At 39.4% G+C, this 25,026-nt stretch overlaps 2 protein-coding genes across 2 annotated transcripts in view; one reads left to right on the top strand and one right to left on the bottom strand.

Annotated features, from left to right (window-relative positions):
* SMIM13 (small integral membrane protein 13) overlaps nt 1–25,026 on the bottom strand; it is a 25,297-nt gene continuing 271 nt past the window's right edge. The window contains exon 2 of the mRNA XM_040645044.1: nt 1–1,425. Coding sequence (XP_040500978.1) covers nt 1,238–1,425 — 188 coding nt within the window. The 3' untranslated portion in view covers nt 1–1,237. The remainder of the gene's footprint in view (nt 1,426–25,026) is intronic.
* On the top strand, nt 9,930–12,195 carry LOC103664916 (U6 snRNA-associated Sm-like protein LSm5). Its single transcript, XM_040645043.1, is given in 1 exon segment — nt 9,930–12,195. A coding segment is annotated over 1 exon segment (273 nt). The 5' UTR covers nt 9,930–10,469; the 3' UTR covers nt 10,743–12,195.

Genomic DNA, 25,026 nt, shown 5'->3' with positions numbered 1-25,026 from the left:
TCGGGTAGAATGTTTATTTCGTTTTTATTGAAATGGTTTTTAGGGTTAAGCAGATTTTTAACACATCAGTCTTGTGGATCCTGAAAGAAAGCGTATGAAATAACTGGTTAGGTTATAACTATAACCTCATATTCTGAGTCCAACTCTTCTGAATCACTTCTCAAGTCACAGCCACTGATGCCTACGTTCTTCCACATACCAGCACCCTTGGTGTCGTCAAGAGCACTGGCGAGCCGGCGTTTCTGGAAAGAGTGCTGCACCGGCGTCTTCTGTTTAATGTCGGCAGAAAGTTTTGAGCAGAACGACGTTTGACACCTTAAAGACAACCCTGCTCGGCGCATGAATCGATCACACCAGCCTCTCGTCGCTTTGAATTTTGTTTCATCTATTCCCAGGGATTTGGCGATTTCTCCTGCCTTCAATCGCATTGCTTGGCGCGTGACAGGCAAGCCTTTTGCACGCATCTCACTAACAAAACATAGTACAGCTTCATCCACTTGTGGGTATCTTCCTTTCTTAGGTCCCGTAAAGCATTTTGTTGTTGCTTTACAAGAAAATATGGAATGGCGGTCACTCCTCCAGCGCCGGATATTTGCTTCGCTAATGCCGAACGTACGCCCCGCCGCTCTGTTTCCATGCTTCTCTGCGTACACAATCACTTTTCGTTTCAATGCTGAATCGTAGTGCAATCTTTTTGAAGACATCTTTAAATGCCAATTAAACCTGACACATCTGGTACGGACAATACAGTGATGACGCCGTGACAAGCTGTTAGTAAGTTCACACACGCACAGGCTGGGAGAATGACATCACGACCCTCTTCTGGTTCACAGTAATCATGAGCTATATCCCAATTTTGGACAAGGTAAAATGTGAAAACAAAAACAAAAATACAACATACATTACAGAATTAATAAAATATGGTTTTTCAAGCCTGTAATGTTTACAAGATTCACACCAGTGCAAGGAAATAAGCCCGGGAGCCAGAGAGTAAGTACGTAAATAGAAAGCTAGTGAGGCAAAAGACTACCTTTAAGATGAAATTTGCAATGGGCTGATTTGGTTTTAATTCCCTTTATTTTCATATGGCTTACATATAAATCTTTTTCTTTTAATTGGACTTAAAATCCAAGTAAAAACGCTCTTCAATCTTTTACCAAACTGCAAAGCCAGGTCATTAAAGACAGAGGCTCCCCGCTGCCTTCCATCATTCACTAGTACAGGACCATGGCGAGGGTCAGTGGCCTTCATCAGCAGGTGCCCTCCTTTGCCGAGCAGATCTGATCCTGTGTGAAGATGACGAAGTGTCTTCTTCGGTCTCAGAGCCTGACGGCTCATGATCTCCCTCCTGAGATCCTGTGTCTCCCACCAGTTCCCGCAGAAACTTGAATTTTGATAAAAAAAGATGCCATACAAAATACCAACCTAAAGAAACAAAAACAGCAAGAAAAATTATTACACACAATATTATCAATTGAGAACATTCTAGTTAATTGCATATGTGTCAGGGGTATATTACAGAAACAGTATGATTAATATCAATATATGTGATTATGAATATATATTTATATAACAAACATTTATTAATCATTTACTATGGACAGGCACAAGAAGAAACTCTGACATTATATAAGGATGGCAAAAAGTTTCTGCCTTCATGGAATTTAGAATCCAAGTGTGGTCTATCTACATTAAAATTATGATGACATTATGATATCTAGGTCAAAGTGTTTATTATATTAAAATCAAATTTCTGAGAGCACTCTACTGGGGAAAAAAAGACGATACTTTGCATTTCCTTGGGACAGTCATGTCTCAATGCTAATACTTACTAAAAGCAAGTCTGCTCTGACTGCAATGTGAAACCATTAAATGACAGGGGTCAACTGCACTTCACTGAGAACTTCTGTCAGAGTCAAGCTATTTGTAAGTTTCTAGAAATAATACATTTTCTTTATTTACATGATGAAAGAATAAAGCCAGAGCACCACTATCTGAAGTTCAAGATTTTTAAAAACAGTATATTTTCATGTCAAAGTCATTAAAAAGTCTGAACAACTCTCCTTAAAAATAAAAATTACTAACCATGTTTGGTTTGTTTTTGCAAGGAGTTTGAAGTTCACCACATTTTAGATGCCCACGAATAAGGATCAATCAATACAATGAGTACACAGGATAAAACCTCTGAACCCATGACTAGCTGCTCTGAAATCTTAAGCACATGTTCAAACAAACAAAAGTAACCACTGTAACAAGGTTTTCCATGCTAGTGTGTTTTACTGACGCCTTCTGTTCTAAACTCTCTAGTAGAAAAGCAATGGACCATAGCATGTTCTGATGAGTAGCAGTTTATGAAGACAAAATTCAAGCAGTTTTTCTACCCCAGCATTACACCAGGTCAACATAAATGACCCACTTAAGGAAGTTTCTAATTCTACTTGTTTCTTTCTTGCAGTCTCTGAAGAAAAAAGAAAAGAAAAGAAAAGAAAAAAGATCAGCATAAGCTCCTCAGTATTATTAAAAGACTAACTTTGGGGGTTTAACCCTATTTCTCAAGGGTTTGCTTTCCCTAAAGCTTGAGCACTGAATGCTACCTGAACCATGCCACAAATGTATTTTGGTCAACTGTGTGAGTAAAGCACTTACCTTCATAAAACAGTATTTTCATAATATTTCAAATTAGCTCTCTTGTCTTCGCCTAAAATTCTTTGTTAAGAGTGAGCACAGCGAATTAGCAGAAAGAACTCTGGAAGAGTCAGGAGCCCCAGTTCTGAGAGAACATTCACAAAGCTACTGTGGGAACTAAATGAGATCTACGGGGCTCAGGGGTCTGGCACTGAGTAAGCATTTGTAAGCTGTGGGGGTCCCTGGGCAGTGGGATCTGAGGTGGCTTGTTTTGTTAATTATCTTTTCTTTTAATTGAGCTACAATTCACATAGCATAAGATTTGCTTTTTGAAGTATACAATTCAGTGGTTTTTAGTATATTTACAAGGCTGTGCAACCATCATCATGATCAAAGCCCAGAACATTTTCATCAACCCCAAAAGAAACCCCATATCCATCAACAGTCATTCCCCATTTCCTCCTCCCCCACCCCTGGCAACCAGTAATCGACCTTTCTGTCTCTAAGGATTTGTCTATTCTGAACATTTCATATCAATGGAATCACAGTATGTAGTCTTCTGGGTCTGGCTGCTTCCACTGACCTATACTTTCAAGGTTCATCATCCATGTTGTTACAGGCATCACTTTATGCCCTTTTTACCACGGAATAATATTCCATTGCACGGATACATCACATCTGGTTTAACCATTCAGCAATGAATGGCCGTTGGGGTAGCTTCTACTTTGGGGCTGGTATAAAAGGAACAGTTTCTGCTGTTTGGCTGCAATGACCATTTGTGTACAAGTTTTTGCAGATATTTTCATTTCTCTTGGGTATGTATCTAGGAGTCCAACTGCTGGGTCATGTGGTAACTTTATGCTTAACCATTTGTGAAGCTGCTAAACTGTTTCCCAGAGCAGCTGCACCACTTTACACCCCAAATTTGGAGATGCATGAGTCTCCAAATTCTCACCAAGACTTTCCATTGTCCACCTTTCCCCTGACAGTCATCCTAGTGGGCGTAGCACTCTGGCTTTTACTTGCATTTCCCTCAGGACTAAAGATGTTGAGCATCTTTTCACTTACATATCCTCTGGAGAAACATCTATCTGATTCCTTTGCCCATTTTTTAAATCAGGTTGTCTTTTTATATTGAGTTGTAAGAGTTCTTTATATATTCTTGATACTAGACCTTTATCAGATATATGATTTCCAAAGATTTCCTTCCACTCCGGGTTGTTTTTTCTCGGTCTTGATAATGTTATTTGAAGTACAAATGTTTTTAATTATGATGACACCTAATTTATCATTTTTTTCCTGTAACGAAATCCAACTTATCGATTTTTTCTTGGGATGCTTGTACTTTTGGTGTCATATCATATCTAGGAAACCATTGACTAACCCAAGGTCACGACGAAGATTTACACCTATGTATTCTTCTAAGGGTTTTAGTTCTAGCTCTTACATTTAGGTCTGATCTATTTTAGTTAATTTTGGTATGAGAGAGAGATTCAAATTAATTCTTCTGCATGTGGTTATCAAGCTGTTCCAGGAGCATTTGTTGAAAAGGCTGTTCTTCTCCCCATTAAATTGTCTTGACACCTTTGTCAAAAATCAAATGACCATAAATTGATCTATAGTATCGTATGCCAGTACCACACCATCTTGATTACAGGAGCTTTGTGTAGCGTTTTGAAGCTGAAGGGCCCCTGGGCAGCTCAGTCAGTTAACTGTCTGCCTTTAGCTCAGGTCATGATCTTGTCGTCCTGGGTTCAAGCCCCACCTGACACATTGGGCTCTGCTTCTCCTCCTCCCTCTGCCCCTCCCCCGACTTGCATTCTCTCTTGCACTCTCTCAAATAAATAAAATCTTAAAAAAAAAAAAAAAGTTTTAAAGTCTACCATCTTTGTTCTTTTCAAGATTGTTTCGGCTGTTCTGAGCCCCCTGAATTTCCGTGTAAATTTTAGAATTACACTGTTGATTTCTGCAAAAAAGGCAGTGAGAATTTTGATAGGGATTACACTGAATCTGCAGATTAATGTGGGGGCCCTACATTGTTTTTTTCTTAATACTTCCCTGTACTTAAAAGATTTTTCCAGAACAGACAAACATGGCTTTGATAAATTAAAAAATCAGGAAAAACAAGTCAGAAACTAGTAAGTAAATCATGAATACACTGTAAACTTACATTGTTTTAAATATGCCAATGCCACTAATTGCCCTAAATTATTAAAGCCAGTTGATTTCAACAAATAGTAAGGAAAACCCTTAACTCTTAGGTTAGTTTTGACTATCAAAGATGACAGTCTCGACCTCATAAAGAATAAAAAGACTCCAACAGTGGCTTCAAAGTGTAAAATGACCATAAAGAAAAGTAGGGGAATATAGTCTTTTGACTAAACAGAGACTATGGTGAGGGGCTGGCATGACCGGAGTTCCACCATAAAATACCAGAAATCTACACAATAAGGAACTAAGGACAGCTATTGCAGTCAGTCTTGGAAGGTACAAAAGCATTCAGCTAGATCAAACTCTCTTTCAAACTTAATGAAACGAACCTCCCCCCAAAATTTTTAATCACTGCCAACAATCTATGCAAGGGATTCAATTTCAAATCAAAATTCAGAATGTGGTTGCCAGTGATGCTTGAGTTCAGAGCAATTAAGTTATGGCTACTACTACCTCCACACTCCACACTGCCTCCCCACCCACACAGCTAAACCACTCCATTTCACACCTCTAATTTGTATGCCCCAACCTGGGATAAGAGAACTTTAAAAGTATACTAATTTTTCCCTATTCTGTCTGGGTATTAAGATATGCAAGGGTTGGGAGTGGAAGGGGAGCACGTGGGCAGTGACACAGCTTCCCACAAAACATCATGAAGTAGAGAACTCTCCTGATTTAGATATGGAGTTCATCTGCTGGGCAGCCAAAAAGAACAAATATTCACCGTGCTTATTTTCTACAGACTACTGTAATGACAGGGTGAGAATGCAAAGCTAAAAGATAAATTGTAGCGTTGATAAGAACTGCAGTGGTATTTACTAAACTGAGGGAAGTTCAACAAGTTGTTCTCCAAGTAAAATGACTTAAGTTCTAACAGAACTATAATTTTTCAGAGACAGATGGCAGAAGGAAGTGGAGGAAGGGAGTTTCCATATCACAGTACCTACAGTTAGTAAGAGCTCCTGCTTCTACAAAGAGTATTATTAGTCTAAACAAAGGATGATTCTAAAAACCCCAGGCAGTTTGATTAAAAAAAAAAAAAGTTATACACACGATCATTTATTTTAGAAAAAGAACCATTATTAAAACCCCAATAAGTATATACCAAGGAAAGCATGACGTAGCAAAGAAGAAACTAAGAGAAGTACTACTACAGTGCCAGATAAAGCTGCTAATAAGACAGTTATGATGTAATTACATTCTTTAACTTTGGGCCAGGTACCACAAGGAAATGCTCTGCACGTATCATTTAATGGCCAAACTGTCCGTTAAAGTACACTATCCATCCACATACTTCTGGTAGCTGATTAACGGGGCCCTGCTCTATTCATCAATAGTAGTTTACTTATACTGGTCATATGATAAAAACAAAGTACAAAGTCATATAATAGTTCATCTCCTCTTATTTTAGTAAAGGAGATTTTAGTTCAAGTCACAGAAACCTTATCTTCACCAAAAAGAGGGAATTTATTGTTAGCTTACGGGAGAATAAGCTTACAGAATGCATGGGAAGAAGCAGGTTGCTGGGGACAGAACTAGAAGGCTCTTGTGAACTGATGTCATTCTCAGAGCATTACTCATTTCTCTCTACACACTTGCTTCACTTTCTTCTCGACTTCCCTTGCACATAGCTGCTTCTTCCCAGTTCTATGAAAGCCTTCTCAGTTCATAATTTCAAAAACCATCCCCCCAAAAATCCCACCCCAGATCTCTATCCAACTTGGGTCAAGTGTCAGCCCCACGACCAGTGGCAGCACGCATTAGCTGGGCAGGTACCGTGAGCATGGCTATAGCGCTTTCCCCGGAGAGTTAAGAGTGTGATCTTAGAGACTGCAGGGGAGTGGACAGAATAGCCTAGAGAAAGAATCCAGGAAAGCTGTCTCTCTACTCTTTTTTTAGAAACAGAGTTGTGGAAGATGGTCCCCACTAATGAGTCACTCAGAAACAAAACATCCCTGAGCTAGGCAGGCAATTCTTTTGTTGGATAAAGTCTAAACAAATCTTCAATCTTCCTGCCTGATTCCTTCCAAACTGCAACACAGTGTAACCTTTAGTGAATGTCCACACAGCAAGAGGTCATCAACCTCTCGAACTAAGGAACTACTTATGGTGGGGGTGAGGTGAGATTAGATGAGGCTGAGAGTCATAGCCTCCCTTTTAGGGAAAAGAACACAAGTAAATGTAAGGCCAGTTCAAAAGCATCTATTATCCACTGGAATGACCCTAGTTAAAGATATGTGATTACCACGTTATAGCCATTCACAACAAAATCACTCCCAACTGGCTACTCATCATACTCTGCTAGGAAGCGTTGAGAAGCATAACTCTGACTTCCCATATGACTAGACCAGCGCAATTTGGACTCTGGGCCCTAGTGTATGTATGTATCTTTGTGGGGCAGTGGGATGAGAGGAAGACTGATCACTAAAAAGGCTACCTTTTACTGAAAAGGACTTACCCCTGTACCCTGCATGCCTACAGCCAACAAGAACTCTTCTGGAAGTATAGCTCATACAATTCCTCCCACTGAGACCAGATATGACGACACCACAAACTGCTTAGTTTACGCTTCTGTATGGGATGCGTGTCTCATACCTTGTCCTGGGATTTAATAAGAGAGAAAAGGGAGGGAGGAAGGGAGAGAAGTGGGGGGAGGAGAACTGTCCACAATTATATGTATATAGAATCAGAAACATACACCAATTGCTGAAACCAGTACTGCAGTTTTTCATAGTTTAAAAGGAAGCATGTGCTTTGCTCCAGTCTCACACTGGTAAGCACTGTACGTCAGAAAAACTGGCTGGCAACAGAGGGTGTATATCTGGGGTAAGCAAAGGAGCACTCATTCCTGTGTGCCAGTAACTTAGCATTAGTTCAAAGGATAAATTTCATGAAACACACGGTACATTGTTTTTCTCTGCAAGATAAAGGCGCTGGCAGCAGAAGGGTAGTGATAGCAGATGAACCTGAGAGATGAACCAACACCATCAACACACCACAACCCCAAGGGACAGTTGTAATTATAGAGTTCTCAGTTTACAAAGTGCTTTTCTATTCAACAGCTCCTGTAATCCTCCGGATTGCCCTCTGAATTAATGAGACTAGATATCATTATCCCCAATTTCTAGATAAGAAAATAAAGGCTTAAAGTGACTCAACCATTGAAGAAGGCCAGCGAGGCAAGAGGGGGACAATTTTTAAAAGTTTATCAAATTTCTCAGACTTTCGTGGTGAAAGTATGGCTAAAACCCAAAACACTAATTAGAGAATGAGAATTTGACTTCACTACCCAAGATCTTTTCAGGTCAAAAACCCAGCTACAGTATAATCACAAATGTTTTTCTTTTTGGAATCATTCCAATGGAGTTACATAATCCCACCTTCATGAGGGCATCTAAGTGGTTAACTAATTGGCTCAAGACCAATCTCAAATTGTATAAAGCTCTTTTCCATTTTTAATCCTCTTACTGATTTTTATTTTCCTCTGAAGGCAGCTAAGTCTCACTTCTAAGGTAATATATCGAAGGCAGCAGACACACACAGGCTACGTAAAAACAGAGCCATGCTCTTCCACGTCCTGCCACAATATTCCCTCTACTGCACACCACTTTCGTAATGACACACTGGGCAACACTAGATGATAAGCACCTGGAGATACCATTACTGAATCAACATGACGTTGAACCGTGATACCTCCACACCCAAAACTCTTTAATCCAACAAATAGTACATTTTTTATGTTGTCTTTTAAAACCTCTCTTTTCTATTTTCTTCTCTCTTTGGTGACCACAACATGCCCATAGATCCAAATATTACCTCTATGACAAATTATAACCACATTTTCCCTCCATACCTCCCACCTTTCTGGAACCCCAGGAAGGAATCTCTGCTTGGTTGGCTCGAAGACATCTTTAAAAAGTATATACATCCTACAGCTCCTTCTTCCGATTTTCATATTTCTGTAATGGGTATTACATCCTCTCCCCATCTCTCTGGTGAGAAATAGTTCCTTTTCAGCACATTGCCCCTCCTCTACTTTACCTCAGTGCTATAGATTCTACCCCAGTAAGCCCTCTCCCATCTGTTTGCTTCTCTACATTCCCAATGCCATTCTATCTAGCCTAGATCAAATCCTTATTATCTGTCAATGGGATTATCAGCATAATGGCTGACAGCTCACACGCATGTTGGAGCCACACTGCTCAGCCGTGAATCCTAACCCAACAACTTACTTGCAGCTTGAGCCAGTTAACCTCTATGTGCCTCAGTTTCCTTTTGCAATAAATGGAGATAACAGTACCCACTCTCAAAGGGTGACACTGGTAATAAAATGAATACAGGGGCGCCTGGGTGGCACAGCGGTTAAGCGTCTGCCTTCGGCTCAGGGCGTGATCCCAGCGTTATGGGATCGAGCCCCACATCAGGCTCCTCCACTATGAGCCTGCTTCTTCCTCTCCCACTCCCCCTGCTTGTGTTCCCTCTCTCTCTGGCTGTCTCTATCTCTGTCGAATAAATAAATAAAATCTTTATAAAAAAAGAAAAAAAAATGAATACACATAACATGCTAAAGAGAATTCATGGCACATAATAAACACATATCAAACGCTACCCATTGTCACTGTCTCCTAGGTTCCAGTCCCTTCCTCTCATGGCAAACTCAACAGACACAAGGCTACTACCACCGTTACTAAGAATGTCAAGCATCGTTAATACACAATCTTACACCTTCCACTACACTATCTCTTCAGTAGAACGCTGTCTTGCGTGACTGCTCTACTACATCATACCCGCCTCCATCCTTCATTGCATTAATAACTGTCTCTCATTCCCCCCAAGACACGAGTTTCTGAAGACAAGGCAATGTCTGGTTTATCAATGCCTTCCACTTTATTCCCTATTCTTGAACAGTACCTGGCAGAGCAGACACTCAAATCAACCAACCCCCATGCTCTCAGCCCCTCAACAGAAAAAACTACCCATGAATTGAAGGGTATAATGACTTTCACCAATTAACCCATTTCAGAGCCCTGAAGATGCCTGCTACATAATGTAGTTATAAATGGAGAGAAGTGCTTTAAGACACTGAACAAACAGCCTTACCAACCAAGTTGACCTGATACATACAGTACCTTCTATTCAATAACTAGAGAAGAATCATTCTTTTCAAGTGTATATAGAACATTCACCAAAGTACACCATTAATCCGTCTCATTAACTTTAAGGGTAGACCCTCTTAAATTCTATTATACAAAATATATTTTCTGACCATAATAAAATTAAACTAGAACTTGATGACAAAATGGTATTTGGGGAAAAACTTCAAATATTCCACGTTTAAACAACATACTCCTAAATAATCCATTCCAAAGAGAAATCACAAGTGAAACTAAAAAATAGTTTGAACTGAATCATTTTTTTTTAGTTTAGTTTAAATTCAAGTTAGTCAAGATATAGTGTAGTAGTGTTGATTTCAGGAACAGAATTTAGCAATTCATCACTTACGTGTAACACCCAGTGTTCACAAGTGCCCTCTTCAATGCCCATCATCTACTTAGCCCAACCTCCCATCCACGCCTCCCCCTGAATAATTTTTTTTTAGATCGAAAGCAATACCCGTGACTTCTGGCATAGCCATGACAGCTAACACTACCACTAACCCATCACAGCCTCTGCCTCTAGAGCTTGTGGACAAATTTATAGGATGAAGAATTCACATTGTGATATAAAATGATAAAGAAATTGTTGGCACACTTTTGGGGTATGATGACTTTGTCAATAGGGTATTGGAGGATGTCACTAAGTTTGAAATCACACCAGAAGGAAGAAGGATCACTAAATTAGATAAAATTTTGCTAAATGGAAATAATGTAACAATGCTGGTTCCTGGAGAAGGTCCTGAAAAATGAATGGCTTTCCCTGACTTACTGTTTTGTCCTATAATAACAAAACAGAAAATTTTTTTTAACCTTTTAATATTTGGATTCTGTAAAGCTAAGGTTCCTGTTAAAGGGAAATATTTTGAAGATGCATTGCAAATGCCATTTTTGTAAATTAATCATTACCTTGGAAAAAGAAGTTTGTTCTTTGAAGACTAAAACAAAAATGATTTTGGTTAAAAAAAAGAAAAGCAATACCCGCAAGGAAATTTATTAACTATTTTTTTCAAAAAAAAAAGGGCCTAAAATCAATAGTCGAAGCTTCCACCATGAGAAACTAGAAAAGTACAAATTAAACTCAAAATAAGAGAAGAAAATAAAGATAAAAGCATAAAGCTATTAAATAGAATATGGACGAATAATAAAGGAGGAAAAAAAACAATGAAACCAAAGTTGATTCTTCAAAATGATCAAAATGTATAAACCTCCAGCCAAACTGATCATGTTAAAAAAAAAAAAAAGACACAAATAAGAAATGAAAGAGAAGACATCACCATAGAGCCTACAGATATTAAAAGGATAATGAGAATATTATTAACTTTATTCTTGTAAATTATACAATTCAGATTAGAGTGCTTGAAGAGCACAAACTATGAAAGTTCACAAAAGAAGAAACAGATAACTAGAATAGCCCAATATCTAGCAAAGAAACTGAATTTGTAGTTAAAACCTTCCCCAAAAGAAAAGTCCTGGCCCAGATTAATTCTACTGAACACTTAAGAAAGCATACAAACTGTGGCAGATACAGCTTAGTAACCTCAGTGAGTCAAGCCATGTCTAACTCTTGTATGACCTGTCCCCTTGAGTGTGGACGGAACCTGTGATCTACTTCCAACCAACAGAATACAGCAAGGGTGATGGGATAAGTTATATGATAAAGGTAAAAGGATTCTGCAGATACAATTAAGGTCTCCATCAGCTGATTCTGAGTTACCGAAAAGGGAAATTATCATAAGCAGATCCAACTCCATTAAGCGTAAATCTTTAAAAGAGAGACTGGGACCTTCCTTGGTATCACAAAGATTCTCCTGCTGACTTAAAGAAGCAAGCCACTCTAAGTCCTGTAAGACTGTAAGTCCTACAGTCACCAGGAACTGAATTCTGCCAGCAGTCCTAAGAGGCAGGCTAACACCCTGAACGCAACTGTGAGATGGAGAACGGAGGACCCAGCTAAAGCCACACCCGGACTCTTAACCTGCAGAAACCGTGAGCTAATAATTTGTATGCTGTTGTGAGCTGTTAAGTTTGTGGTAGTCTGTTATGCAGCAGTAAAAATCCAATATCCTAATTCTAGGCAAACTCTTCCAAGAAATAAAAGAGGAACACTACCCAACTCACTTTTGATGAGCTCTTGCATGATCCTTATGACAAAACCAGACAAAGGCATTTAAGGAAGCTACTAATATTCCTCATGAATGTAAATGGGAAAACCTTAAATATTTAATAAATCAAATCCTGCAAAAAGGATAACCCATCAATATATAAAAAGGGTGTATCTGAGGAATGTGGGATTGTTTTAACATTCAAAACAATGTAATACACCATATAAACACACTTAAAGAAAAATACCATGATCATCTCAATGCAGAAAAAGCATCTGAAAGGAAATTCAATATCCATTGCTCATTTTTTAAAAAATTTCAAAGTAGGAATAGAAGGAAACTTTTCTTTTCCGAACTAAAAAAAGTATCTATAAACTACAGCTAATATTAAACTTAACAGTGAAAGACTAAGTGTTTCTCTCCAAAAGACAAGGAGAAAGATCTGCTCTCACCCTTTTCTTTCAACACTACACTGGAGGAACAATGAGGCAAAAACTAAAAGACATAGACACTGGATGGAACAGGTAAAACAATCTTCATTTGGAGTATCATCCTCCGGGTAGAAAAGTCTATGGAATTAAAAAAAAAAAAAAGGTAATAAATGAATTTTGCAGTTTTGTAGAATACACTGCCAATATACAAAAATCATCTGTATTTCTATTGTATTTGCAGCAAACATGAAATGAGTACCACGACAATAGCATCAAAACTATGAAACCTTTAGTTAAATTTGACAAAAATAGTGCAAGAACTGTATTATATACTGAAATACGTATAGTGTTGCTGAGAGAAATTAAAGTCCTAAAAAAAATAAAGAGATACCATATAGTTATGGATTGTAACATTAAGATGTCTATTCTCTCCAACTTCAATAGATCTATTTTAACAAGCTGATTCTGAAGCTTATAAGGAAATGCAAAGGATCTAAAATAGTAAACACTTTGAAAAGAGTAACACTGCATAACCTATACAAATGGTGTAAAGATACATATGTCAATGGAACAGAACAGTCCAGAAATAAACCCATATATATATCATCAATTGATTTTCAACTGCCTTTTCAATAAATGATACTAAAATACCCTTATGTAAAAAAAAAAGAACTCTGATCCTTAACATAAACCAAACACAAAAAATTACTCAAAGAAAGTATTTGCGAAACATGTATCTGATAAAAGATTGCACCCAAAATACCTAAGAATTGTTACAACTCGATAATAAAAAGACAATGCAATTTCTTAAGCAGGCGAAAAATTTAAACAGACACTTGACAGCATGGCTGTTGGCAATGGAAATGTTTGGCAATTTCTTATAACGTTACCCAAGATAAATGAGAACATATATCTCCACCAAGACTTGTAAATGAATGCTAATAACAGCAGTAATACTTGTAATAGCCAAAAACTGGAAACCCTAACATTCATCAATAAGCAACTGGATTAACAAACTGTGGTACATCCAGCCAATGGAATATTATCCATCAAATAAAAAAATGAATCACTGATATATACAACACCACAGATGGAGGTCAAAAGCATTATGCTAAGTGAAAGAAGTCAGACACAAAAGACTTGCTGCACGATTCCATTTACATTAAATTCTAGGAAAGGCAAAATTATGGTTATGGAAAGCAATGCAATTGTCGCGAGGCGCTTGAGGACTGACTTTAAAGGACATGAGGGAATCTTCTGGAGTGATTAAAACGTTCTGTGTCTCGATTGTGGTGGTCACACCACTGCATACATTTGCTAAAATCATCAAATTTTGTACTTTGTCTTCCACACATCAGTTAATTCCTATTTCTTCACTTGTACATCAATGTGAGCTAGACAAGCAAAAATATATCCATCGTCAGTATTCCCAGATTCTGTTATCTGCATTTGTCTGCTGGCTAAAATTAAGACATTGCACACACTGCTCAAGTCACACAACTAGTAAGTGGCAGTGCTGGTAGTCTGTAAGCTAGATCAGCCAGAGTCCAACTGGTCACTAACTCCCCGACCTTGTTTGGCACAGCAGGCACCCAGGACCGGGCACTAGACAAGGCCTGCAAATTTCAGTCTGTCCATGGTCTGTTAAGCCAGGTTGAACTAGGGAGCACAGCCAAGCCAACCCCCAGAGAAGGGAAAATCTGTACACCAAGACAACTACTTCTCTCTCATGTAGGTCCACACTGATACTCTCCTGCGACCTAAAGACTTCAATCTCTTTAAGAGAGGGGCAGGCAGAGCAGACAGAAGTGGCATCACTGTTGTTGGGTCAGGCTACAATCAGACGAACACCACTCCCAGCCCCTACACTGCTGCCCCCTTATTTCAAACTCTCATCCACCCTTAACACTAACCTACCTGGTTTCCTTGCTCCTAGCCTCCCACTCCTCACATTGTAGCTAAGACAGCCTACAAAACTAAGTCCCTGCCAAAGACTCTTAGCTCCCCATTGACTAATAGAAAGCATAAATTCTACAGGAGATGCGTATAAAATGCCACAGTCTGGGGGTGCTTCCTGCCTTCATCTATAACCTCACCTTGGCCAATTCTTCAAGGACTGAAAATTCATCCATTTGAAGATTCATGGAACACTTACTATGTTCCAAGTATCATCCTCACTGGAACATATATGCTCCCTAAGAAGAACTTAGGCAAAAATAAAGCATTGTAAGGGTAAAGGGGGCAGGTGTGTGGGAGGCTTGTGTCCTACGGAGAGGTCAGGGAGGCCTCAATGACAACTGGAATAACAGTGACAAAATTGCCATTTACTGAGACGGAGAAGGCTCCAAGAACAAGAATGCGGCTTTAGGGGTGCCTGGGTGGCTCAGCTGTCAAGCGTCTGCCTTTGGCTCAGGTCATGATCCCAGGGTCCTGGGATGGAGCCCTGCGTCAGGCTCCCTGCCCCGTGGGAAGCCTGCTTCTCCCTCTCACACTCCCCTTGTTTGTGTTCCCTCTCTTGCTGTCTCTCTCTGTCAAATAAATAAATAAAATCTTAAAAAAAAAAAAGAATGTGGCTTTAGATATGCTTATTACACTCATTCTTCAAGAGTTGTTACAACCCCAACTCCAGGCCCTCTCCCTCCCTGGAGGTCAGGGGTAGAGCTGAAACTTCCCATTCTCTAATCCTGTTTAGTATTTTCAGTGACTAGCCCCTACCCTCAAACCACCTAGGGGCCCCACGCTGAGACTTACCGAGCATAAATTCAGGCATGGTCCAACGAGGCTTGCTATAAGAAACAGACGATGCTACTATCACTCAGTAAATTTTAAGTTTGGGGGGTACCCGGGTGGCGCAGTCGTTAAGCGTCCGCCTTCGGCTCAGGGCGTGATCCCAGCGTTCCAGGATTGAGCCCCACATCAGGCCCCTCCACTAGGAGCCTACTTCTTCCTCTCCCACTCCCCCTGCTTGTGTTCCCTCTCTCGATGGCTGTCTCTCTCCGTCTAATAAATAAATAAATAAATAAATCTTAAAAAAAAAAAAATTTAAGTTCAGGGAACTTTTTGCCAGAGACTAGGGACAAAGACCAAATATAGTATTATCCCACTGACATGAACTCAGTACTTGATGATTGCTCCTGGAGCCAAGGGCAAAGCAAGTTTGTTTCTGTTTGAAAGAAAGGTAATTATATCATAAAAGCCATACACGAAAAGTCCACAGCGAGTATCATTCTCAAAGGAGAAAAACTGAAAGCTTTTCCTCTAAGATCAGGAATGACAGGGAGGCCCACTTTCAACATAGTACTAGAAGTCCTAGCCTCGGCAATCAGACCACAAAAAGAAATAAAAGGCATCAGAATCAGCAAAGAAGTCAAACTCTCACTGTTCGCAGATGACATGATACTCTATGTGGAAAACCCAAAAGACTTCACCCCAAAATTGCTAGAACTCATACAGGAATTCAGCAAAGTGGCAAAGTCAATGCACAGAAATCAGTTGCATTCCTATACACCAACAATGAGAAGAAAGAGAAATTAAGGAGTTGATCCCACTTACAATTGCAAAGGATCTATACTCAGAAAACTATAGAACACTCATGAAAGAAATTGAGGAGGACACAAAGAAATGGAAAAACATTTCATGCTCATGGATTGGAAGAAAATTGTTAAATGTCTATGCTACTTAGAGCAATCTACGCATTCAATGCAATCCCTATCAAAATACCATCAACTTTTTTCACACAGCTGGAACAAATAATCCTTAAATTTATATGGAACCAGGAAAGACCCCAAATAGCCAAAGGAATATATGAAAAAGAAAATCAAAGCCAGTGACATTACAATTCCAGACTTCAAGCTATATTACAAAGCTGTCACCATCAAGACAGCAAGGTAACTAGCACAAAAACAGACACACAGATCAATGGAATAGAACAGAGAACCCAAAAATGGACTCTTAACTCTATGGTCAACTAATCTTTGACAAAGCAGGAAAGACTATCCAATAGAAAAGACAGTCTCTTCAACAAACGGTGTTGGAAAAATTGGACATGCAGAAGACTGAAACTGGACCATTTCCTTACACCGTACCCAAAAATAGACTCAAAATGGATGAAAGACCTAAATGTGAGATAGGAATCCATCAAAATCCTAGAGGAGAACACAGGCAGCAACCTATGTGACCTCAGCCAGCAACTTCTTGCTAGACACGTCTCCAAAGCCAAGGCAAACAAAGGCAAAAATGAACTATTAGGACTTCGTCAAGATAAAAAGCTTTTGCACAGCAAGGGTAACAGTTAACTAAACCAAGACAATCAACATAATGGGAGAAGATATTTGCAAATGTCTTATCAGATAGCGGGCTAGTGTCCAAAATCTATAAAGAACAACACTCAAAAACAAATAATCCAATCAAGAAATTGGCAGAAAACATGAACAGACATTTCTCCAAAGACAGCCAAATGGCCAAGAGACACATGAAAAAGTGCTCAACATCACTTGGCATCAGGGAAATACAAATCAAAACCACAATGAGATACCACCTCACCTCAGTCAGAATGGCTAAAATTAACAGGGCAGGAAACAAAAGATGTTGGCAAAGATGTGCAGAGAAAGGCGAACACTCTTACACTGTTGATGGGAATGCAAGCTGGTGAAGCCACTCTAGAAAACAGTATGGAGGCTCCTCAAAAAGTTGAAAACAGAGCTACCCTACGACCCGACAATTGCACTACTGGGTATTTACCCCAAAGATACAAATGTAGTGCACTGAAGGGGCACCTGCACCCCAATGTTTATAGCAGCAATGTCCACAAAAGCAAAACTATGGAAAGAGCCCAGAGGTCAATCGATAGGGGTAACTGGGTGATGGACATTAAGGAGGGCACATGATGTAATGAGCACTAGGTATTATACAAGAGTGATGAATCCCTGAACTCGACCTCTGAAACTAGTAATACACTATGTGTTAATTAATTGAATTTAAATAAAATGATGGAAATTCATAAAAAAAAAGAAAGGTAATTACCAGGGAATGGATATACACACCCAACTTGATGAATTTCATGTAAAAGACAATATACCCACATTAGTAGACCTTTTCTTAGATTCTTACAAATTTGTTGTTGGAAGTAATGACTAATTTGTATCCTCTTCCAGGATTTGTGATTTAGTGGCAGAACCAGGTTTCCTTATCTTTGTATCTCAGGACCATGCTTATAAGAGATGCTCAAATATTTGGGGGATGAATGGGTATATGACATATGGCCCAATAACTGGGAATGAATAAGAAGGTAAAATAATGCCCAAGATTTCGTGCATAAACTGTTAATAAGGAGTTGTTTTAGGTAAAGATTCTGAGCTCTATGAAACAAGAAAAAGGAGTAGAGTCGTGTATGTGAAACTGGAGCTCAGAAGTGTAGTAGTTGTACTAAAGTTACCTTGTATGAGTGTGTTCCCTATTGGGAGTATAAGGTCCTCAAGAGCATGGATTACGCTTTGTTAATTTTTGGATACAATGATCACTGCCACAGCAGTGAACATGAGAGTTTGTTGAGTATATTTTGAGTAATATAAGGGTTATCCATCTTGAGACAACTTTGGTTTGTACACACTTAAGACTTATTTGTAATTTGTAATGGGAACTGAATAATTTGTACTGAGGAGTCTTTCTTCATTCTTCCTTCAAATATATGAGGGCCTAGTACATGCCAGGCACTACTCTAAAATCCAAGGATAGAGCAGTGAACTAGCCAAACAAGGTCCCTGTCTCCATGGAGCTTATACTCTAATGGGGGAAAAACACAAAAATAGCTCATTTCAGAAAGGGCTAAGTGCTTAGAAAACCAAGGGTTGGTGAGCGAGAGAGTAACTGGATGAGTTACCCTAGGTGGACCAGTCACATGAACAGCCAGAGGAAGACGAGGGCAAAGGCCCTGGGGAAGAGTACAAGGTTGGCCTGTTGGCGGAACCATGAGAGTAGTGGGGAGGAGAATGGAGAGATGAGTGGAGAAGCAGGAGGGGTTCTATCACTCAGATCCTTGTAGCCACAGTAAGGGATCTAGACTGTATTTCCAGGGAAATGGGAAGCTGCTGGAGGATAGGTTTTAAGCAAGGAGTGACATTTTTAAAGAGTGGTAAATGATCCAGCAGAGCAAAGGAAACAAAAATCTGGATAGCAGGAAAAAGGGATAGAAATTGGAGCCAAAATTCAATCTAGAACTATGGAGAAGATCGGGACTTGGGGTGAGAAGAAGGAAGGATTAAGGAGGGAAGACAAAAGGATTGGCTGAAAGTCTATTTACAAAACTGTCATGCAGGCAGCCAAGCTTGTAACACCCAAGCAGAAAATGAGAGGATTCTCCTCTGAAAAGATGGAATACCCACAGAGAAGAGATCTCAGATTACTAACAACTGGGGTTTCTCCTAGGGAAGAGGCCAACCCGCTGCCAGACGGACACTGAGAATTTATTACCATCTTTTACTTCTTCATCCTTAAATATGAATACAGAACAGAGCACTGGACGTTTGTAAAAATCTTCAATCACAAAAAGTCCAAAGCAAACAAACCATAAGAAAATACATGGAAGAAACAAAGGCAATTGTGCAGGGAGAAGAAAAACTACAGTTTTTCTTATTAAAAACTACAATTGACCCTTAAGCAACACAGGTTTGAACTATGTGGGTCTGTTTATAGACAGAATTTTTTTCAATCAATATAGTACAGTATTATAAATGTATTTTCTCTTCCTTATGACTTTCTTAATAACATTTTCTTTTCCACTTTATTGCAAAAATACAGTATATAATAGATATACAAAATATGCGTTAATTGACTATGTTCTCAATAAGGCTTCCAGTCAACAGGAGACTGGAAGTTAGGTTTTTAAAAAGTCAAAAGTTATCCACAGATTTTCAACTGTGTGGGGGTTGGCATCCCAACCCCCATGTTGTTGAAGGGTCTACTATATAGCGAATATGCGTACAGAGATAACATATTACAAAATACAAAACAGGTGCTGGCAAAACAATCAGAATACAAGAAGGTTCTGAAATTTAAAAACTGAATAGAAACATAAAAGAAGATAAAACTCAAAACATATGCCAGAAGGGAGAGGAGAAATGGTAGAAAATAGGAGATAAACAGGTAATACTAAAGACATCAGCCCATGAGGTCCAAAATCCAACTAACATTAGTCTTTTTTAATTGACCGGGCCCAGAAAAATGGAAGGAAGAGAAATATATCAACACATATCATTATGACATTTCAGAATAACAATGATAGAAAAATCTACCAGAAAGCATCTAGAAAGATAAATTAAGTTACTTATAAAGGACAAACAGAAGGCGTTTGATTTCTTAAAATCGGGCCTAGGAAAGCAGACATTTAGTGAAGTTATCATTTTTAAATTCTGGATGAAAATTATCTACCACTTGAAATTTATTCAAATTATCAATCAAGTATAAAGGTAGATTTTTCTAGAAACTTTGACATCAATAAAAGACATTTTGACATCAATGAAAGACATTTTCAGGCAGGCATTAGCTCAAAAAAATTATCTTTCATGCATTCTCCCTCAGAAAGCTACCAGGAAATGTGCTCCCGCAAAACAAGATTATAAACTAAGCAAGATGATGACATGAGATCCAGCAAACAGCGTCTACAGCAGAGAAAGTGAAGGGCAGGCCAAGAAGGAAGGAGAGCTCTGGGATTGCGTGGGGGAGTGGGGTCAGGGGATAACAACGGGCACATACAAAAAAGTAATACTAGGTAAATTAAAAAGGCAACTGTTAACTTCAAGAGAAATGAAGAACCACATAAAAAAGTAAGTGTAGTCATGTTATACTATCTGACCAGCAGGGACTACTTACACAGTTAAAATATAAATCTTGGGGCGCCTGGGTGGTACTGTGTCGGTTAAGCGTTGGGATTCTCAATTTCGCCCAAGGTCATGTTCTCAGGGTTGTAAGACAGAGCCTCAGGTGGGGCTCCGAGCTGTGCATGGAGCCTGCTTAAGATTCTCTCTCTGCTGGGGCGCCTGGGTGGCTCAGTCGTTAAGCATCTGCCTTTGGCTCAGGGCATGATCCCGCCCTTCTGGATAGAGCCCCGCATCAGGCTCCTCTGCTGGGAGCCTGCTTCTTCCTCTCCCACTCCCCCTGCTTGAGTTCCCTCTCTTGCTGGCTGTCTCTCTCTCCGTCAAATAAATAAATAAAATCTTTAAAAAAAAAAAATAGATTCTCTCTGCCCCTCCCCCCCCCAAAAAAGTAAAATATAAATCTTGACTCTCAAATGAATCTAAAAGTTGTCATTACTAATGGCATGCAGGTAAAGAAGTGGGGACTCCACCATGGTTAATAATGTCTAAAGTTGCAAAATCAAGAACTAGCTATGAATAAAATATTTACAAATATGGAAGTAAATAACTAGGGGAAATAGTAGAGCAAAGGGCTGAAGGGAACTACTTTATGCCTTTAGTACTATTAACTTTTGAAACTTTCTTTCTTTTGTTAAAAACATTTGAGGGGCGCCTGGGTGGCGCAGTCGTTAAGCGTCTGCCTTCGGCTCAGGGCGTGATCCCAGTGTTCTGGGATCGAGTCCCACATCAGGCTCCTCCGCTAGGAGACTGCTTCCTCTCCCACTCCCCCTGCTTGAGTTCCCTCTCTCGCTGGCTGTCTCTCTCTCTGTCAAATAAACAAATAAATAAATAAATAAAATATTTAAAAAGAAAAAAAACAAAAAAAAACCATTTGAGAAAACATGGTCTTAATACAAGATAGACTAGTATGTGAAAAGTGGATTATAAATGATGTGGCTTTGGCATATAGGTGAGGTTCGGTGGGGTGAGGTCTGGAGCGGTGGCCAACAAAGCATTCTTGAAACTAAGATGTCTTTGATGCAAAAAGGTGGTTTTATTAAATCATGGGGACAGGACCTGAGGGCAGACAGAGCTGCACTGGGGTTGTGAGGAGCAACTGATTATATACCAAGGGGTTGGGGGAGGTAAGGAAAAAGGGAGGTTTTCAAAAGAACTTTCATATGCTAAACAGGACCTACAATAAGATACCAGAGGCCTTGCTTGTCAAGTTAAGCTTGTTTTTTCCTCTAAAAAGGTATTAAGATAGTTGGGAGCTTCTTGGAAGAATGTCACACATGTCCCACCCAAAGGTGGGGGGGCAGGGAGGTTGCAGGGTGTCAGCTTATGCTTTGTCTTCAGCTAGCCTTCTGCTCCCTCATCATAAAGAAAAGAGGGGGTCAAAAGACACTAGTTAAATCAGTGCAAGCCAAAGATGAAGACAGTGGTGGTGATCACAGATGTGGAGAAGAGAACATATTTCAGATTCCTTAAAGACATAAAACTGAACATACTTCCAGATAGAGCTGGTATTTGTAAAGGAAAAGGGATGGGATGAAAGGAAGTGCAAAACTAAAGATGACACCCACATCCTTGGCTGCTGGTAACATCTGAGATAGGAAGGGGGCAAGGGAGAAAGAACACAGGTGACAGAAATCAAGAGTTCTGTTTTAGGTATACTAAGTTTGAGATGCTTTTTAGATCTCCAAGTGGAGTTATCATGAAAAAAAGTTTGATGCATGAGCCTGGGGTGCAGGAGAAAAGTAAGAGCTGGAGCTGTCCATCTGAGTCATTAGTTACAGTAAATATTTAACCCTCTAGGGCTGGATAAGATACTATGGGGAGAGAACAGAAGGAAAGGGAATATAAATATATATTTGTATTATAATATGTTATAGAAATATAACAGAAAATAACTGTATCTCATGGAGTAAGTGCAAGTACTAGTCCATAAAATTTTTATTTCAGAGACAGAAAGCTGATAGCTAGATAGATGTATAAATAAACTGATATGTAACTTATATACTTATGAATGTACTGGGATTAATCTAAAATGTATTTCCTATCAAAGGCTGTGATCAAAAAAATGTTTAATAAGAAATTCTAGTGGGGGGCACCTGGGTGGCTTAGTCGGTTAAGTGTCTGACTCTTGGTTTTGGCTCAGGTCATGATCTCAGGGTCGTGGGATCGAACCCCATGTTGGGCTCCATGCTCAGTGGAGTCTGCTTCTCTCCCTCTCCATCTGCCCCTCCCCTCGCACTTTTCCTCTCTCTCCCTCTCTCTCCAATAAATAAGCAAACAAAAAAATTTTTAATTAATTAATAATAAATAATTCTCATCTAAGGGATGAGAAGCCAGGAAAAGATAAGCAATTAGGTACAATGGTAGGAAGGACACTATGAAAATATAGTGTACAAAAGCCAAGAGAAATACTTCATAGAAGGACTGCTCACCTGTATAGAATGAGTATGAGAGGTTAAATATACTTAGAACTCAGTGAACATGGACTTGGTAATATGGAGGCCGTTTGTTACTGACCTTGACAAAGGCCACTTCAGTGAATGGTAAAAGTGGAAAACATTTTAGCATGGATGAGAGGCAAGAAAGTACACCCAACAAATACACACGAGAGAAAGAAAACCTCCCAAGGAACCTGAAATTTGAAAGTCAGCATTCACTGAGTGAGAGAGCCAGTCAGTTCTACAATAAAGCAGGCCATGACAGGTTTCTAATCTCCAACTTGACTGTATCTGGATAGGGCCTTTAAGAGTTAATTAAGGTTAAAAGAATTCATAGGGGTGAGGCCCTAATCTAATATGACTGACACCCTTTTTAGAAAAGATTAGGACACAGGCACACGTAGAGAAAAGACCACATGAGGACACAGGGAGAAGACAGCCATCTTCAAGCCAAGGAGAGAGGCCTCAGAAGTAATCAACCCTGCTGGCAGCTTGATCTCGGACTTCTAGCCTCCAGAACTGTGGGGACGTACGTTTCCGTTGTCTACTGTCTGTGGTATTTTGTTAAGGCACCCTTGCAAACTAATACAATGCCTGATATTCTCAAGTCTCAAGTCTAGTTGGATCTTTCCCTCCCCTCCCCAAGCCGCAGGCCCATCCTAGTCAAAACATGAAACTACTCCATCATTAGCTCTCCCAACAAAACAGTGCTTGAATTACTTTCCTCATAAAGCTATTAGTTCTGGACCATTCCAATCAAAATAAGATGTTCTTTTACTTACCACACCTCACCTCTCATTCCATAATATTTTCTGAAACCAAAGGCAAGGCATTTTTAGAAAAATGAGTAAAATCAAAGTTAACTACCTATGGGGAGCTGAGAGAACAAGTAAGATGTAAGTAGCAACGGGGAATTTCGATGCCCCAAAGGCAAGTTCAGCAAATACTCTACGCAAGGTTTTGTGTGGTCTACCTGCCACATGCATCCCCACCTCCAAGCAGCTGGCATCTTCAAATTATAGAAGAAAGCATACGCTTTCCTCCTTCCTCACACGCAAACAAATCACACAGATCTGGTTTTCCTTACTTCCAGAATCTTACATATCTACAACTGGCCCCAAATCCTGCCTTGACAAGCAGGAAACGGAGGCTTTTCAATTGTTTTATCATCAGAAAAGAAAGGCTGTTAACTCTGGTTCCTTCCTATGGCAAGAAAACTAAAAATTTACATACAAGTATGTAAGTACAAATACATACAATAAAATACAAATGTAAATACAAATACATACATATGTATTTGCATAAGTGCACACATATCTTCTCCAAACACAGCAGATACTGAGCATTTAGTACATTAACCATGAAATGACTAAGCCCTATAGTATTTATTTTTATTTCCGACAAATTATTCCCACAACCCGAACCATCAATATATTGGAATTTTGAAAAGTGAAATTCACTCACACCTGGTTCTCAATACTTCCCAAATTTTCACAATTGCTTTGCCACTTTGCTATGTAATCTGTGGTTATCAATTACTGTATATAAAGAAATCAAGAAAACTTAAAATTGAGTTAATATTACCCTGAGAAAAAAGTTTTACATCCTCCCATCCCGAGAAAGAAAAAACATCACAGCAAACAAAACAGCACCATTATTACAAAACCTAGAGTTAGGTTACCCGACCCTGGAAGTTTAATATAGCCGGTGTTTTTTAAGTTCTGCCTAGCCTCAACATTTCTGTCTCGAATTTAGTTTAAGCCTGAACTCGAAGTAAACAATTTCCCGAGTGCTTCATACCCAACTCTGTCCCTTCCCCTAATTAAATGAAAGAAGGAAAACCTCTCATCATCATTAGGGTCAGAACCTCTGAAAAAAGAAAAGGAGTAACCAATCACTTCACCTTCGAAAACAGGCCAAGGTTAAAATCTGGGCAGACAGTGGTTAAGAATGGCAATCAAGAGCGGACGCTGCCGGCGAAGCAGTATCTGGTTTAACCCCGAGTCAGGATGCCCAGCCCTGGATCCTTCTCCTTCCCACTCCAGGATGCCGGCGGGCCTGTCCTGGGGCAGGAGCACGTCTCCCCTGACTCAGTCCTTAGAGCAATGGTGGACAGCAGATGATTTTAAGAAACGCGTCCATCCACACCATTAAAAACAAAACAAAACAAACAACAACCAAAAAAAAAAAAAAAA

Source organism: Ursus maritimus, unplaced genomic scaffold, assembly GCF_017311325.1.
Source record: "Ursus maritimus isolate PB19 unplaced genomic scaffold, ASM1731132v1 scaffold_30, whole genome shotgun sequence".
NCBI classification, from domain to species: domain Eukaryota; kingdom Metazoa; phylum Chordata; class Mammalia; order Carnivora; family Ursidae; genus Ursus; species Ursus maritimus.
Note: the sequence above shows the minus strand (reverse complement) of the source record. Positions and strands in the feature narration are given on the sequence as shown.